We start from the raw sequence: 18,835 nt of genomic DNA, 5'->3' as shown, positions 1-18,835 counted from the left end.
ATGGCCAGCAGAGCAGGGAGGTGAGCATCCCCTGCACTCAGCTCTGCTGAGGCCGCACCTCGAGGGCTGGGTTCAGTTTTGGGCTCCTCACTGCAGCAAAGATGTTGAGGCCCTGCAGCGTGCAGAGAAGGGCAGCGAAATGGTGAGGGGTGTGGAGCACAGGGCTGATGAGGAGCTGAGGGAGCTGGGATTGTGGAGGGTGAGAAGAGGAGCTCAGGGGAGACCTGACTGCACTCTGCAACTGCATGGAGGGAGGCTGTGATGTCAAAGGGCCTGGCCTCTTCTCCCAGGCAATGAGCAGCACACAGGGCAATGGCTGCAAGTTGTATCAGAGATTTAGGTTGGACATAAGGCAGAACTTCTCTCAGAGAGTGGTCAGGCACTGCAATGGCTGCCCAGGGAGGCAGGGGAGTCGCCGTCCCAGGCAGTGTTCAAGAGGCGTCTGGATGAGGAGCTGCGAGATGTGGTTTAGTGCTGGTGGTGGCAGTGGTGATGAGATGGTTGGACTGGATGAGGATTCTAGGATTCTAGGATTCTAGGATTCTAGGATTCTAGGATTCTAGGATTCTAGGATTCTAGGATTCTAGGATTCTAGGATTCTAGGATTCTAGGATTCTAGGATTCTAGGATTCTAGGATTCTAGGATTCTAGGATTCTAGGATTCTAGGATTCTAGGATTCTAGGATTCTAGGATTCTAGGATTCTAGGATTCTAGGATTCTAGGATTCTAGGATTCTAGGATTCTAGGATTCTAGGATTCTAGGATTCTAGGATTCTAGGATTCTAGGATTCTAGGATTCTAGGATTCTAGGATTCTAGGATTCTAGGATTCTAGGATTCTAGGATTCTAGGATTCTAGGATTCTAGGATTCTAGGATTCTAGGATTCTAGGATTCTAGGATTCTAGGATTCTAGGATTCTAGGATTCTAGGATTCTAGGATTCTAGGATTCTAGGATTCTAGGATTCTAGGATTCTAGGATTCTAGGATTCTAGGATTCTAGGATTCTAGGATTCTAGGATTCTAGGATTCTAGGATTCTAGGATTCTAGGATTCTAGGATTCTAGGATTCTAGGATTCTAGGATTCTAGGATTCTAGGATTCTAGGATTCTAGGATTCTAGGATTCTTTTGGTGCAACACCACACTCAGAAACACAAACAAGTTATTCTGTCCAAGGCAGCTGTTGTTGAAGGACTGGCTGGGCATCAGATCTCTGGTGGGAGCTGCTGAGTGACTGCTTCTGCATCCTGCATTGTTTTTCATCCTCCTTCCTCTCTTCTTTTTTTGCTCTCATTTATTAAATTGTCTTCATCCCAACCCACCCACGAGCTTTTCCTCACTCTTGCTCTCCTGACCATTCCCAACCTACCACTGAGTGAGGGGAGCTCAGTGAGAGCTGTTGGCTGCTACCAAGACCGCCTCACCACGCATTAATAACCTCTGTTTCCTCACCTAGCTGTTACAATTCTTTAAACCAGAAGTAGAAGAAAAATTGTTTTTGCTGTACCTGCTGTCCCAAGTACTTCAATCCATCCAGATTGACCTTCCATTCAATCAGAAGCTGGAAGTGCTCCTTCTTGCCACCCCAGATCCTCACAACGAAACACGAGACAGACGTATCGAGACGATCAGGCATTATTCCAAAGTCCAAACTCCTCCAGGTTGGATTCTGTCGGTATTCAAAGGGAGATGAGAGGTACTGAAGCTGACAGTCCTGACCTCTAAGCACGACACTAGAATGTAGCACTTTATGCAAACAAGGATTTTAAAAGCATTTCATCATGAACAGCAGCCTTTCAGCTTTTACCAAGCTATTAAAGGCTCTGAACAATTACTTCAATAACTGAGTTCAGCCAAATCAAGCACTCATAAAGTGGATGCAGTGTTGTTTTCAGTGTTGTTTTCCCCATAATTTAGCTTCTGAAAACCAAACTATAGCTTTCATTGCAGAAGCTGAACTGCAGCTCTGACCTATTCCCCAGTAATTAACTTGGCATAATTTATTTACAGGTTTGTTCACATCCTCCTCCTCCTCAACTGATGCTGATGGCAACCCTTGGAAGAGCTGAGCTGTGAACAGATCTTAGGTATGACACACACAGCTTTGTGACAATGAAAGAAGTGTCTGAGACCAATGAAAATATGATTAACATCATATTATGATGTTAAAACATGATTAACAAATAAACTTTGCCAGTTTGGTGTCCTCAGCATTTGAAATAGCTATCTGTTGTAAAGCTTAACCTGGACACCAAAGAGTTCTCACATCAAAGTGGCCCTGGGAGGGTTTAGTCCCATGTGCAGAGGTACCAACTCATCTTTGTTCCTCAGCTGTGAAAACAAACCTGCAGATCTACTGTTCTGAATTCACTGTTCCAACTTTTATGAACAGAACCTGAGGAGGAGGAGGAGAACGCGATGCTCCTAAAAGGAATTAAGAGTCTTAATACATGTTTAAAGAGTCAGTGTGCAGCTGAGGAATTTATATGCTGTGGCAAATACATAATGTCAAAAGAAACGAGTTTCTTTTATATGAAAATGACTTACCAGAGAATTCTTGATCACTTCACTCTTATAAAATTCTAAAGAAAAATGAGTGAAAGACACTTTTAGATCAGCTTAAACACCAACAGAAATCTTCACATTTGAAACAAGAAGCCAAAACAAGTAACACTCAAGAAATATAAATGCTAATGGGTGTAACCTGTTGGGAACACGCTGCTAAGAAAGATTTTGAAGTGCAGCCAACTCTTTTAAGCAAGTGAACTCACTGAATTATTAGGAGTCATTATTAACGTTTCATCATTGTAACCAAGATGCTCCCGCGCCTTTGGTTTCTGGGAAAAGAACGTGGGCCAGTAATTTACAGGATTTGGTTGCCACTTCCCATTGGACTGGTTTGTTATTTAACACCTTCCTGAAGGAGGGCAGAAGGGATCAAGTGATTGCACTACATTCCTGAAGAGCAAGGGAGAGCTGTTCCAGATGCTTTGAAGAGAGCCTCAGAGGTACCAAGAACCCTGGCCTTCATTGGACACACAGCCCTTGGCTCTCCCAGGCAAAAGAAGAGTCTTTAAGCAGACAGCACCAGAGGCTGAAGCACAGACTTTATAGAAAACCTCTCAGTTTACTAAATGAAAGGAAAAAAAAAAATCTTTGACAACCCAGAACATTCCATGCCAGGTTCAAACAACCATCACAGAAGCCCGTGCAGCAGGCTCACGTTACACAGCCTTCAGACAGAGACCTCAGATTAAAGCCTGGGTGTAACAGAACTCACTTCCAAAGCTCCAGCTGTTGACAGACCCAAAGAGAAGATAAAAATCTTCTCTCCATAACGAGGAACTATTGATTGCAATGGGAAGCAAAGCACTAGGAACAAGTTCTAACGTTCACAAGTGTTGAAAGCAGAACAGATGAATGCATGTTTCTTGCCATTGGCTGACAAGAGTATTTTGGGAAGTGGAATCAAGTGGAATCAAGTGCTGGGTTATGCTCAGGAAAATAACTGGTGTCCAGAAGCTTTAGCTTTCCTGTGAAATTTAAGTTTCTAAATTCCTTAAACTCAAAGTTTAAGCTGAGAGAAAGGAGAGCAACAACAACAGGTTTTATTTAAGAGGCTCCACCCAAGCTGCCGTCTGCTTTGCTTCCTTGCCTGCTTCCTCCAAGGCTTTTATGAAGTTCAGGAAAGTAAAGAGTGCTCTTCTGCTCCTCATAGAAATGATGCGAGTAGTGGCAGCAGGTTGATGAGGCAAAAAAGAATACAAAGCCAGGGTCCTAAAAGAATACTTGGTGAGAAAGCTGACACGAAGGCTGATTACCTTTGTATATCTTGGTGTTATCACACAGATGGAGAGTGAAGTACGTGTCCAAGAGGCGATAACCGTTCTTACTGATGATGTTACGTGCAGCAATATTCCGAAGGTGGCGAAGCCGGCGCTACAAAACACAAGGAAATAAGGAATAGTTCCAGGAACTTCAGATTGAGCTGAAGCTTTTCTTATCACCACATATGCATTTTAATGATTTGTACAAAAAAACAACTTTTTTTTTTTTGGCAGAAACCTGGCGTTAACAATAAGCATTCAGTTAAGTCATCATGAGCGGCCTGGATGAGCAGCAGCCAGCCTGCATGGGCTCAGCTGAAGCAAAAGTGATGCACGGGACACGCTACTCTTCCTCACGTCCTGTGCATAACTTTCACTCCACACATCCAAATCACTCCAACTATCACTTCCCAGAACACACAACAGTGTTGGCACAGAAGAGCAGCGTATCACCCAGTGTTCTGCATCATCACGCTGGAAACAGGGCCAAGCCTGAAGCCTGCCCGAGAGGAATTAGACAAGGAGCTCCAACAAACTACTGCCATCGTCATGGGCTGAACGAGGCTCCCTGCAGTCACAGCAACCCTGGGAACTGCTGCAGCACCCCTAAATAAAAAGCAGAACACAACAGAGATACACATCCAGAAACTGAGGGAAAATTATCCTTCCTAGGTTATCATTAACTACTCAAAGCAGTTTTGTTTCTGAAGTTACTGCTTGGTTTTGCTTCCTCTTTCAAGCCAGCGCATGCATAACAGAGAGCCAAGTGAACTCAGCACCCATCTACAACGTTCTCATCAATCTTCCATTACAAAACCCACTCTCCCACTGCCTTGCCTCCCTTCCCTAGGGATGCCAATGAGTGGCTGCCACCCTTTTTGGCCCACCCAAAGCTTGCCTGTATGCAGTCAGTCCTAAAAGGTTTTGAACAAGAGTCATTATTGGGTTTGGAACGACAACACCGTGCTTTAAAGTTCTCACTTAATCCTACAGGAATGCACTTACAACGGAAGGAAAACTAACACTGAAAGAATATTCAATTTCTATTCACGTGGCAGACTCAAAAGCACAGGTGGATAAGCTTCAGCCTCATTTCTGCTAAGCTCATTTATCAGACTTCAAGAGCAACCCGGGACTGGATCATAGAATGGTTCATCATGGGATGAACCACAGGATGGGACCACGGGATGCCAAGAAAGGTCACAGGACGGCCACTTCCCTGGGCTGTGCACACAAAGTCTTAATTGCAAGAGTACACGGTCCTTTTGGTCAGAAATTGGCATTGAGAATGATGACAGCAAGAATGTTTCATTACAAACCTACATGGAAGTCATCCATTAAACCTGCTCTTAAAGCTGTGCAGTTTCCTGGGTAGTTCGATCAGAGAAACACAGCCGCCCCGATGTGCCTTAAGAAAGATGCCAAGGTTTCAAACCTCACAGCTTCAGCAGCATACAAGTCAACCACCGACCAAGCACGCTTCCCAATTAATAAAAAACAAAGAAACTAAACCAGAGAGCAGTTCTTGACAAGAAGGGCAACTTTCTCCAGTTCCTTTTCGGATTACAAGCTAATTGCGTGACAGGTTGAAGTAATATGCTACAATGAATTCACCCTCAAGCAAAGACAAACAAGTTTTTCCTCTTCTGTTTCACAAGCTCCAGAGCATCGTGACCTGCACTTGCATCTCAGGGAGCACAGCCAAGTTCTTATCTCTGTGTTTTGTGACTTGTTTGCACCCAAAGTCTGGAATTCATTGTAAAAACCTCAGGTCTCACTGCTTACAAACCAGTTGTAAGGGGGACGTTCAGTTTTGGGCTGTGAGAACACAATTTCAATCTCGAGCTCGGCCTTTGCTCTTCCTCCCTTCTGTCCTAGTCAGCCCATCATGCAGGGAACGGGCTTCCAATCACACAGACAACTTCCTTGTTTATGCTCCTAAGTATGAGATAATAAAGAGAGAGGGATTCAGACACTGAAAATAAAACTTGTACTTGCCCACCACATCTTCACTGTGGAAGTCAGAATAACGTGCTACATCCTTGTTCAGCCTGGAAAAGAGAAGCTGCAGGGTGACCTCAGTGCAGCCTGCAGTGCCTAAAGGGAGCCTACAGACAGGAGGGGAGTCATCTCTGTGAAAGGGGAGATGACAGCAGGACAAGGGGAAACAGCTTGAAGTTGAAGGAGGGAAGATTGAGGTTGGATGACATACAACAAGAGGACTGGAAAGTTTTCATGACACGCTGGGCTTCCTTGCATCAGGAAGAGATGATGAAGAAGAAATCAATGCTTTGAAGTAGCAGCTCAGAAAGCAAAAGGGATCCTGGGCTCCATAAGCAGAGGGGTGGCCAGCAAGGACAGGGAGGTGATCGTCCCCCTCTGCTCTGCTCTTGGCCCCATCTGCAGCACTGCGACCAGGGCTGGAGCCCCCAGCACAAGAGAGACAGGGAGCTGTTGGAGAGGGGCCAGAGGAGCCACAGAGATGAGCAGGGGGCTGCAGCACCTCCCTGCAAAGACAGGCTGAGGGAGCTGGGCTTGTTCAGCACGGAGAAGAGAAGCTGGGGGGTGACCTCAGTGCAGCCTGCAGTACCTAAAGGGAACCTGCAAACAGGAGGGGAATCAGCTCTGTGAAAGGGGAGATGGCAGCAGGACAAGGGGAAATGGTGTGGAGTTGAAGGAGGGAAGGTTGAGGTTGGATGTCAGGGGGAAGTTCTGTGCTATGAGAGTGGTGAGGTGCTGGAACAGCTGCCCAGAGAGGCTGTGATGCCCCGTCCATCCCTGGAGGTGTTCAAGGCCAGGCTGGATGGGGCCCTGGGCAGCCTGGGCTGCTGTGAAATGGGGAGGTTGGTGGCCCTGCATTGGTGGGGGGTTGGAGCTTTGTGATCCTTGAGCTCCCTTCCAACCCACGCCATCCTATGATGCCTCAGAGCTCTACGGTAGCAGCATCCAGAGCTCATTAACCTCACCCAGCCAAAGATAATTAAAGTTTTAGCCAGCAGACCAACAGCTACAGAAGCAAATCCAACAGACCATTCAACCAGGCACCGAAACTCCGCACGAAGGCCTTGCAGCTGCTCTGTTTGGCTGGCTTAGTTTCACCAGCCCAGTTTCTCAGCACGGTGCACAGCATGGCTGGTGCAGGGACAAGCAGCTGAATGCTGAAGTGAAACCACCAGCTCCAGACACGGGCAGAGCCACGTACAGCCCAGCACCTCTACAAGCAAAGGGAAAAGCAGGCTGTGGTCAGGCACCAGCCCCCTTTCCAAGTGCAGAAGCTACTTCTTATAGAGAAGTAACCCATCACACTTCACCCCAAATACAACAGCTGCAAATAAGCCTGAGTTTCATTTCCTTTTTCTCTCAGGTGAAGTGGAAAGAAAGCTGTCGCTTCTCCTTAGAGATAAGTTTGGTTATTTATGTGTTTATAAACACTACCAGGAACTCCTCAACACAAGAAGGGAAACCCATAAAGCTGAGATGCTCTGCAATCACAGCAGCCATTCCATGAATCCTGGTTTAAAGAACAAAATACAGGTGCTAAAAGGAAAAGAAGAAAAAAAAACACATGTGGTAAATGCTTTGTCAACTTTATGAGTCACATACCTTAGAACAGGCCAGCTGTGCTGATGAGCTGATAGCTCAGGATAAGCTTTAGATAAGCCAAATATGCATTTCACTCCATAGCATTTCGCTTCCAAAGATGAATGAAGCAGTGAAATCACGTGGCAGGGCTGTTATCATTTAACTGCCAGTCCAAGTGTGTAAAAGCAATTGCCATGTAACACCCCTACAATGACTGACATGAAAACTTTAGTGTTTCCACCTACCTTGAAAACAAGTGGGCACAAACCGAGGGAAGAGATCCAGTCATTTCCCCTCAGAAGAAATCCTGCTCATATCTAAAACACACTGTGAAAGGCAAAGGCAAACGTGCAGCCATCAAAGCTACTTCTTGCAGTAAGCTCTCCCTGAGCCACCCAGAGAACAGTGCCTACCTGGAGGAGCCTGAAGCATTCCTGACATTTCTGAAGTATTTGCCCAAGGTCACATAATGGGCAGCAAAAACAAGAAAAAGAGTCAGAACTCTCTGTTCTATCTCAGCCACTTTGTTGTTCTCTTACAGGAACCGAATGACCCCAGAAAACATGGCAGATATGTTCAAGTATGAATGATGTTAACAGGAGAAAGACAGAGGGCTGACTTTGCAACCCTAAAGGGAGCCTATAAACAGGAGAGGAGCCCAACTCTTCACAAGGGTAGAAAACAGCAGGACAAGGGGAAATGGTTTGAAGTTGAAGGAGGGAAGATTGAGGTTGGATGACAGGGGGAAGTTCTTTGCTATGAGAGTGGTGAGCTTTCCTGTCTGGATTGTGCAGCTGAGCTCTGCACAAGCTGGTACAGAGCCTGGTTCTACACAGCTTTCCCAGTCTCCTGGCTTGCCTGATGACCCACAGTGACTCGGAAAGAATGTAAGCAAAATCCCTCCAGCTATTTCAACATTAAAGCAGGGGGCAAAGATTACAGTTAGCAACACAAACACCGCTGCAGCAATTCCAGTTGTTTCCAACTCAACAGAACTCAGCTTGCAAAACCTGGGTCCCTGGATGCTTGTGCAGCTCTCAGCACTCAGGTGGTGGCTGGTCAATGTAAAAAGGCAGAGATGCCAAGTTGTACAAAGTCTATTGAAAAACTTCACTTAGCTAACGAGCTTTAGTAATTATCACAGCAACTTGATATGGCAACTATTTCCCTGGATTTTCACCACCTGCCTGCTTTCACTTACCTCTACCAGCTTTAATACTATCAGCCACGTGACTTGACTTGCTGGAAGTCAAACAGGAGACAAGAACTCACACTTCATTCAAATTCAGGTAATTTTCACGCTGCCTCAGTTACCTGATTGGGTGTGATCTGATGCAAAGCACTCCAATCAAACTGGGACTCCTCACAGAAAAGCTGGTCCACCTTCCTGCAGTATGCAAGGCCTTTAATAGCAAGGGAGCATGCAGAGGAAAGTTTAAATACTACTGAGAGGCACTGCTGTTAAAACCACTGCTTACAGCACTTAAGGAAGGATGAGAAAATGCTTGTATTGCTATTCACACACTTGCTAGGATGATTTACATCCAAGCTTTGCAGTGAAACACTGACTTTCCACAGCTCATCTTACGACAGCTCTGGGTCAAGAGGATCGCACACGATTTCAGACCTGCCTCAAAAGAAAAGCAGAAGCATTTAATGGCAATTTCATAGGAGGTGCCACAAGGGACTGCTGGGATTCTGTTTTAATGCCTTTTCAGCACGCTCTTGAAGGTGTTAAGGCTGCATAGCCATCAGTAGGTCAACGAGTCATTTGTGGATGTCCTTATAGCTGCATCCTCTTATCTTAATGTACTCAGGACAAACAATGGGAGTCAATAGCAGGTTAGTAAGCAAATAATTACTGAGCAAATAACTGCTTTCTGGCAACAGTTTAAAAACACACTTTGTCCTGCTTCTCTCGTGTTTCTAAAGAGGCAACTAAAGGAAAAAACCGCAGACATAACCGTGGATTTTAGCTCACTGTTCCTTAAAGGAAGGCTCTTCCTTTCTTTTACAGTTACACACATGGGAGGCTTTTGAACGATTGGCTTGAGGTGGAAAATGGACCTCTGAAGTTTCACCTGAACGTGCTGTAGCTCAATAAAGGCTTCCAGGGATTCATCCTCTGCCACAGCTCCTCCTGTTTCTGCGCTGAGAGGCTCTACAAGGGCAGGCAGCACAAAGACTTTGTCCAAAGGACACTGAAGCTTCTGTAAGCGATGCAGGGAGAAAGCAAGGGAGGAAGAGTAAGCAAAGCCTTCGGATTTGAGATGGCCCACAGAGACACAACCAAGAGAAAAAACTGCACTTAGCGTGGAGTCTCATTATCTGAACAGGGAACTGAAGAACAGCAACATCTGAAGTCAAGGTTACATTCAACAAAGTATGCCAGTCTGTGGCACAGCAACTCTAAAACAAATTAAAACAGCAACAGCAGCAGCAAGAAAGCTTCTCTTTGCACTCTTTAACCTCATAGAGAGAATCTATATCAGTTTCTCAGAGCTCAGAACCAAGGAGACATCAAAGAACAGAATCAATACGTGGGGTGAGCTCAGAGCATCCACGCTTCACAAAGTCCTCTGCATCTTCACCCTTCTTCCTTGCACACCCTGAACTGATCTGTGCTCACCAATGCAGGAAGATGAAACAGCCTAAAAAGTCTTCAGCAAAGACTTGGAAGCAGCAGCTAGAAATGCTATCCATCCTTACTGTCATTTTTCCTGAGTTTGTATAGACAAATATTCAGTCCCTTGCAAGAGCAGTAAATAACCCATAACTGCTTCTTTGATGCAAGAGCGAATGATGCAAAGAGAGGAAGAGATGCAAGCCCCAGCTCATTAACAAGGAGCACATTGTAGCAGACAGCTCAGAGGAGTCCCTTAAGCCTCTTACCATCACCTCTGGCAACACAGCATTAGTCCTTATTAGCTATGGGAACGACCCCAGCAAACCAAACAAGAAATGGAATCCAAGAAGTGCTTTGTGGAATAAAGCGTCAACGAAACCAAAGCAAAGGCACTTCTGACCTCCCAGAACCCCTTGATTTTAGGCAAGTGCCACGTTACACAAGCAAACCATACGTGCTGATTAATATTAACCTGAAGCATATTAATGTCTATGATCTTGCTGGGTGACAAACCAAGAGCAGAGCAGTAAGCCTCTCTTCCTAAATGTGGAATGAGCCTTCAGTCACCAACACGACCTTCCCTTCACTCAGTAAGAACGTCACCCAAACACCCTCCATCCCCTCTATATCCCAAATAAAGCATCAAAATCGATTTATTACAGCTCTCTAAGATACCTAGAGACCATTCAGTCTGGGAAAGACTCCTGCACTGCTTGGGAAGTAGAGAGCAAAAAAACCCACCACCAGATTAACAGCCAACCTTTTGGGCAGCACTTCCAGTCACTGCAACTATTCCCCCCTAAGTGGGATGCCTCCAACAAACACCAGAAGCTGGAGGAAGCACAGCATCCATCACTGCATCGCTTTGATGGAGCAGTTCTCCAAACACTGACACAGGACTGGAGGCAGCACAAACCAAAGAGAAGTGAAAGCAACGCTCGAAGGCAACACTTTCCATCCTCTGCTCATATCTTCCCCAGCGCAGTTGGTAGGAAAGAGGAAGCAAAGCACTGAAGAGGCAGATTCGTTTTCACGTTGCTCAGTGGAAGGTGTAACAACAGCTGTTACAGAGCTGCTTCCAAAAAAAAAGATGCTTTTGGCAACATTCTTTTAGCTGAAAAACTGGTAGATGCGCAGCCATCACGTAGCTCAGGGGGAAGATTTCTCATAGAGCTGCCCATTTCTTCACTGTAAGAACTATGGAGTGAGGTTACAAACCTGAAAGGGACCTTCACAGCCTTGGAATTCACTCTATTTCCATTACAAGCAACAGAATCACAGAATCACCCGGGTTGGAAGGGACCTCAAGGATCAATCATGTAGTTCCAACCTCCCTGCCTAGCAGGGCCACCAAACATCCACATTTAGATCAGGTTGCCCAGGACCCCATCCAACCTGGCCTTGAACACGTCCAAGGACGGGGCATCCACAACCTCCCTGGGCAGCCCGTTCCAGGGCCTAACCACTCTCCTTGTAAAGAACTTCCCCCTAACATCCAACCTAAATCTTCCCTCCCTCAACTTGGATCCATTTCCCCTAGTCCTGCTATTGTCAGCCCTTTTGAAGAGTTTATTCCCCTCCTGGGTGTAGGTTCCCTTCAGGTATTGAAAGGCTGCAATGAGGACTGCAACCAGGCTGCAACCAGGTTATGGATTAAAAAAAAAGATTACCACGTGGTTTCACATTCTAAGAACCTTTGGAGGGATTTTCTTTTGACCACTTAGGGTTCAGCTGCAACATTTTATTTGGCCAACTGCAGTTTTTCTCTTCCGAAGTGTGGTTTTCATCTTCAGTACTGAAAACCAGGGAGTTTTGCCTCTCAAACAAGGATGGGGTGGGGATAACAGAATGGGATGACAGAAAAGACACAGTGGCCACAGCACTGTTTCACTCAGCTGCTGGAAATCCCAATGTGCAGCTCATGAACGTGGTGTGCATCCAGCCTGACAAGTCCACAGCAGCACTGGGTACAAAGAAAGAGGATGCTCTGCACTTAGCTGGAGTTTAGCTGGTACAAGGAAGCCCCACGAGGCTCACCCACCTCTAACCTCAGTCCTATGAGCCCTGAACTGCTCTCAGACTCAAGCTCGTATGCTGAGCACTCAGGCACTTCAAACCCACTCAACTCCAAATGGTTACAGATCCCAAACTGGAAGCAAACAGAGGCCAGAGAACATCCTTGCAAAGTTTAGCTCAACGCCACGCGCCTGCTTTGTGGCTGAACGCTTTGCTGCTCCATCCAAAGAAACCATCTGACCATTCTCCCCATCTGACAACAGACATCTCTGAGCTGAAAAACAAAAGATACTGGGTTAGCTGGACACCTAACAGCATTCGTGGCCATGCAGAGACACATCTCATGTTAGTGTCTGTAACAGATGGCTTTTACTCCATCTCTCTTTCTAAATACAGAAGAGGTGCTTAGCTCCATTACATGGAAACATCTTAGGTACAGTGCAAGCATCACACGTTGCTTTCTCCCTCTAATTTGGAAGTGAGTTGCAGCTGATCTTCAGAAGAACACCTGATCATCAGTCAGGGCAGTAAAACGAGCAGCACGAACAGAACAAGCTTTCAACCTTCCAACTGGCAGATATTCAAGCAGCTGATGACTGGTGTGCAGTCACATCACCTGGGAGTGAGGCAGCACTTCTGAAGCGCTATTCCATCCAAGCCAAAGCAGCACTGAGCTGTTACACATTCCACTCCTCTATTGCACCAGAGCCCACACTGTGTTTTTGCTTGCCCTCCTCCCCCACCCTCCATAATTCATCTTTATCACGCTAATAGAACAGGGGACCTTCTTGTCACTTTCTAAAAATGGCTCTATCCCTTATTTCTGAGATGCTCCACCCAAAAGCAACCACACCTCCAGATGACTCACATGCTGGTTAGCAAGACAGGTAAGAGAACACAGACGTAGACCTGAACCACAGACTGGAAATCACTTTGTGTGTATGACAACACCCCCTTCAGTGTATATTTCACACACACACACAGTTTTTTTCCCCTACAATTCCCAAATATTAATGCATCAGCACAGTTGGTGCACAGCAGCCCACCCAGGATCAGGATTGCAGGTCTTCAAACACCGTCTCACAGACCATCAAAAGCTTTGGACTGATGTTGGAACTGATAGGAAAAGTTCATCCATTTCCTCTTGAAGGAGAAGTTTGAAGTGCTGGAAGCCCAAGAAGACTGACTGGCCCTGCTGTCTCTGAGCAGCCACACATGACAGCTGTTCAGGCCAGCAATTAGCAGAATAACATCCAACGAATCATTTGACTGCAGTGTGACTGGCCTCTCTATGCTTAAACCACATTGTTTTAGCAAAATCTTCTCTCTAGAATATGAAGTTTGAGAGGTTCGGATCCCCCGCCCCCATTCCTTTGAACTGCATACAAGAGGACTGGAAAGTTTTCATGACACACTGGGCTTCCTTGCATCAGGAAGAGATCATGAAGAAAAAAAATCAATGCTTTGAAGTAGCAGCTCAGAAAGCAAAAGGGATCCTGGGCTCCATAAGCAGAGGGGTGGCCAGCAGGGACAGGGAGGTGATCGTCCCCCTCTGCTCTGCTCTTGGCCCCATCTGCAGCACTGCGACCAGGGCTGGAGCCCCCAGTACAAGAGAGACAGGGAGCTGTTGGAGAGGGGCCAGAGGAGCCACAGAGATGAGCAGGGGGCTGCAGCACCTCCCTGCAAAGACAGGCTGAGGGAGCTGGGCTTGTTCAGCACGGAGAAGAGAAGCTGGGGGGTGACCTCAGTGCAGCCTGCAGTACCTAAAGGGAGCCTACAGACAGGAGGGGAATCAGCTCTGTGAAAGGGGAGATGGCAGCAGGACAAGGGGAAATGGTGTGGAGTTGAAGGAGGGAAGGTTGAGGTTGGATGTCAGGGGGAAGTTCTGTGCTATGAGAGCGGTGAGGTGCTGGAACAGCTGCCCAGAGAGGCTGTGATGCCCCATCCATCCCTGGAGGTGTTCAAGGCCAGGTTGGATGGGGCCCTGGGCAGCCTGGGCTGCTATGAAATGTGGAGGTTGGTGGCCCTGCCTGTGGTGGGGGGTTGGAGCTTCGTGATCCTTGAGGTCCCTCCAACCCAAGCCACTTTATGACTCTATGGTAAGAGTAAACCCATACCTTTGACACCTCAGGCAGCATTCCCCTCAAGCTCACAGATTTGAGAGTGTGTTCCTCTTCAGGGGGATTTACAACCGTGACTCAGAATGCCTTCCAAATCCTCGGAACTCAAAAAACACAGCACTGGGTGTTCTGCACAACACTGCCTGCTGCAACACATCACTGCACCGAGTTCTGTGCCAGCAGGTACAAAACAATTACCCCGTGCCATGCTGCACCATACCCAGATCAGACAGATTTCTGCATTATCCAGGTGCTGCAATAAACTTAAATGACTTTTCCTTTCCTTCTTCCTGCAGCAAAACACCTGCAGGATGATGGCCCCTCGGAGGCAAAGCGCTGTGCAATTCAGCAACAGGCTTCTGTGCTCAGATAATGCAGTGAACAGATGATTTGCTACCAGCATATCAGGCTGCAGCTTCAGAGCTCCTTGATTTGATGGCAAGCACTGACACAGCACACAGATACACTCTCTGGGCACCTGCAGAGCACACAGCAAAACAAGGCTTCAGACTTTGTCTCAGACTTGCTACAATTCACATTTCTACACAGGCACCCCTCATAAACCAAATATTTACCTGACTGCAACAGCCTGTAATTGAAGATGGAGTTTCTGTTCCTATAAACTCCAACAAACCTTTCTGCTACCAGAGAAAAAAAAAAAAAAAAGAACAGGCTGTTTTGGTCTCACTTTCACAAATGAAGCCCAATGACTAATAACTCAGGCTTTCTCCCTGCAGCGTTCGCCTGGTTCTTGCACAAGCTTGGGAAAGAAGCAAAGCAAAGATTTAGCAGGGAGAAAGGGCCGTATGTGATCTCCTGAACGGCCCTCAGCAGCCTGTAAAGATCATCCAAAACAAAACCAATCTTCTCCTTCGTTAACACACAACAGGCCCACGCTGCTTCAGAGTCGGTGCTCGCTCTGCTCCTGTGGCCAACAGCCATCTCCACTCTGCCCTCTTACCCCTGCAGCAGTTACAGCCTCATTTTCAAGCTGACATCTCTTGATTTCCCCCCCCTCACACTGCTTCATTTTAACACCTGGGAGCACAGAGCTGAAGCCATTCAGATCACGTGCCTACTTCAGCACAGCGACACTCAACCAAAACTTCCAGTGCAGAATCACATCGTGAAAGGCTTCTAAAGGAAACCAAAGGCATGGATGTTGTTATTCCCCTCCCAGCAACACTCTTGAAGCTGATGAGAATCATACAACAAAAGCCATGCAGGAGGGGAAAAGGACACAGACTGTTTGATACAGATTGCTAAACCCTCCTGCAGAGCCTGGACTACCTCACTTAACCCTGAGCCTAACGCACTCCAAAATTAAACTAGTCATGTAAGCAGGATGGTTGCCCAGTAAACCAAAAGCCAAACATCAGCAAACAGGAAAAACAGTTTGCTGGAGGAAGGATGTGATGGGGGGAAGCATTTCACTGCTTTTTGGAATATACTCTTGAGCTGTGCTCAGCCTCCACCTCGCTAAAAGGCACGGCACAAGTGGGCACCTCACTGCCCCCCCAGTTAGCCCAAAATAAAAGCCAATTTATCTGGGTGTTACCATATTGCAAGTCCCAGCTCCTGTCTGTACACAGCATCTCTACAGAGAAAACACCCTCAGCTCTCTGATATAGGCACAGACCCCAATGCAAAGGGAACCTCACACTCCCATCTGCAGCCCAAAGGAACAGCACTAAAAACCCCACAACTCAGGAACATCTCTGTGTCAGCTCAGGGATTGCCTTTAGGGCACCTCCATCCTGCAGGGAACTCCACTCCGACACCTTGGGGATGGTCTCCTCGTTTTGAGGAGCCCCACCTCTTCATTCCAAGGGATCCCCACACCTCAGGCAGACCCCCCTTTCATCTCAAGGTACCACACAGTCCATAGGAGGCCCCCTTCACCAAAGGGACCCCCATACCTCAGGATGCCACCCCATCACCTCAAGGGAATATCACAGGACTCGGAAAGCCTCTCAGTGATCACCTCAAGGGAAGTCCATCCCTCACAGGAGACCCCCATGCACCTCAAGGGGACACCATCCTTCACAGGAGATCTCCATTCAGCTTAAGAGAGCCCCAACCCTCACAGGAGATCCCCATGCACCTCAAGGAGGCCCCAACCCTCACAGGAGACCCCCATTCATCCCAAGGGAGCCCCAACGCTCACAGGAGATCCCCATGCACCTCAAGGAGGTCCCAACCCTCACAGGAGACCCCCATTCATCCCAAGGGAGCTCCAACCCTCACAGGAGACCCCCATGCACCTCAAGGGAGCCCCAACCCTCACAGGAGACCCCCATGCACCTCCAGGGAAGCCCACCCTTCACAGGAGACCCCCATTCATCCCAAGGGAGCCCCAAACCTCACAGGAGACCCCCCTTCAACTCAAGGAAGCCCCAACCCTCACAGGTGACCCCCATGCACCTCAAGGGAACTTCAACCGTTACATGAGTCCCTCATTCACCCCAAGAGGGCCCCAATCCTCACAGGAGACCTCCAAGCACCTCAAGGGGACACCACCCTTCACAGGAGATCTCCATTCAGCTTAAGAGAGCCCCAACCCTCACAGGAGATCCCCATGCACCTCAAGGGAAGCCCATCCTTCATAGGAGACCCCCATTCATCCCAAGGAAGCCCCAATCCTCACAGGAGACCCCCCATGCACCTCAAGGGGACACCATCCTTCACAGGAGATCTCCATTCAGCTTAAGAGAGCCCCAACCCTCACAAGAGACCCCCAAGCACCTCAAGGGAGGAGCCCATCCCTCATAGGAGTCCCTCATTCACCTCAAGGGGGCCCCACACCTCACAGGAGACCCCCGTGCACCCTCGAGGAGGCCCCACACCCCAGAGAACCCTCCCTCCACGTCAAGGGATCCTCACACCTCAGAGAAGCCCTCTTCACCCCAAGAGAACACCACCTCTCCTGAAAACTCCCCTTCATCTCAAGGGACCCTACAACCCAGAGGAGTCCCTCTTTCACATCCAGGGAACCCCACAGTTCAGAGATCCCACCTTTCACCTCAAGGGACCCCCACACCTCAGGAACTCCCCCTTCACCTCAGTGCAGCCCCAACCTCACCTGAAGGGAACGCCATACACCTCACAGAGCCCTCACTTTCCCTCAGAGCCCCTTCATTCCCCCCCTCCTACCCTTCCGTCCCCTCAGGAGCCCCCAGCCCGCCCTACCTGCTGCGAGGGCAGCTCCACATGCAAGGCCCTGGTGGCGGAGCCCGGAGGTAGGGCGGCGGGGCCGGCGGCCGAGCTCATCCTCACGGCAGGGCAACGGCCGGGCAGCGCCTGAGCCCGCCGGGCCGCCCCCCCGCCGCCGGACACCCAAGGGTTAATGGCGGCAGCAGCACCGAGCTGGGCCGCTCGCTACGGAGCCATATTACCGCAGTGCTGAGGGGCGGGCGAGGAGGAGGCGGGAGCTATTGGCCTGCGCGCCCGCTCATTGGTCAGCGCTCCAACGAGGCGGGAGGCCGGGAGAGCTTTTGAATTGTGATAGGTCGAGAGCCACGTCAATCAGCACCTCTCTCCGCTGCCTCTGTCAAACCGTTGGAACGGGACCCGGCGCCGATTGGTGAGCCGACTTCCGGTAGGCGGGACGACACCGGAAGGAGAGGTTGCTGATTGGATGGCGGCAGTTTTGATTGACGTCTCTCGCTCTCCGTCACGTGGTGGAGGGAGCTGTTTATATCACGTGGTGGGACGAAAATATTTTGCTGGCGCGGTGCGGGTGGGAGGGGGGGGAGCGGTCGCCATGGCAACGGGGAGCGGCCTGGGGCCTCAGCGGGTCGGGCCTGTTGGGAACGGGGCTTCCCACGTGACGCCAGCCCACCCCACCTATATTGCAGCTTGTCGCACGCCCCAATGTGGCTGCCTGCCCTGCGTGACCCCAAGTTGCCCTACATCGTGCCAAGCCACCCCACAACACACCAGCCCACCCTACATCACATCAACCCACCCCACATTACACTGACCCATCCTACATTGTACCAACCCACTCTACATCATGCCAACCCACCCCACATTACACTGACCCATCCTACATTGTACCAACCCACTCTACATCATGCCAACCCACCCCACATTACACTGACCAGTCTACATCATGCCAACCTACCCCACGTTACATTGACCCACCCTATGTCATGCCAACCTACCCCACACCCATGCCAACCCACCCCACAGCACACCAACCCACCCCACATTACACTGACCCATCCTACATCATGCCAATTCATCCCACATTGTGCCAGCCCACCCCACAGCACACCAACCCACCCCACGTTACATTGACCCATCCTACATCCTACCAACCCAGTCTACATCATGCCAACCCAACCCACAACACACCAACCCACCCCACGTTACATTGACCCATCCTACATCCTACCAACCCAGTCTACATCATGCCAACCCAACCCACAACACACCAACCCACCCCACACCATGCCAACCCACCCCACAGCACACCAACCCACCCCACATTACACTGACCAGCCTACATCATGCCAACCCACCCCACGTTACATTGACCTACCCTATGTCATGCCAACCTACCCTACACCATGCCAACCCACTCCACAGCACACCAACCCACTTCACATTACATGGACCCATCCTACATCACGTCAATTCATCCCATATTGTACCACC

At 48.7% G+C, this 18,835-nt stretch overlaps 1 protein-coding gene across 1 annotated transcript in view; it reads right to left on the bottom strand.

Annotated features, from left to right (window-relative positions):
* Positions 1 to 17,443, bottom strand: part of UVRAG (UV radiation resistance associated) — a gene marked incomplete at both ends in the record, with an annotated part of 81,040 nt that extends 63,597 nt beyond the window's left edge. The window contains 4 exons of the mRNA XM_079542231.1: positions 1,510 to 1,671; positions 2,550 to 2,584; positions 3,824 to 3,941; positions 17,363 to 17,443. Of these exons, the coding sequence (XP_079398357.1) occupies positions 1,510 to 1,671; positions 2,550 to 2,584; positions 3,824 to 3,941; positions 17,363 to 17,443 (396 nt within the window). The remainder of the gene's footprint in view (positions 1 to 1,509; positions 1,672 to 2,549; positions 2,585 to 3,823; positions 3,942 to 17,362) is intronic.
* Positions 17,444 to 18,835: the final 1,392 nt, after the last annotated feature.

This window comes from Tetrao urogallus (assembly GCF_951394365.1).
Source record: "Tetrao urogallus genome assembly, chromosome: 1".
In the NCBI taxonomy this organism is placed as follows: domain Eukaryota; kingdom Metazoa; phylum Chordata; class Aves; order Galliformes; family Phasianidae; genus Tetrao; species Tetrao urogallus.
This window is presented reverse-complemented; position numbering and strand designations above follow the sequence as displayed.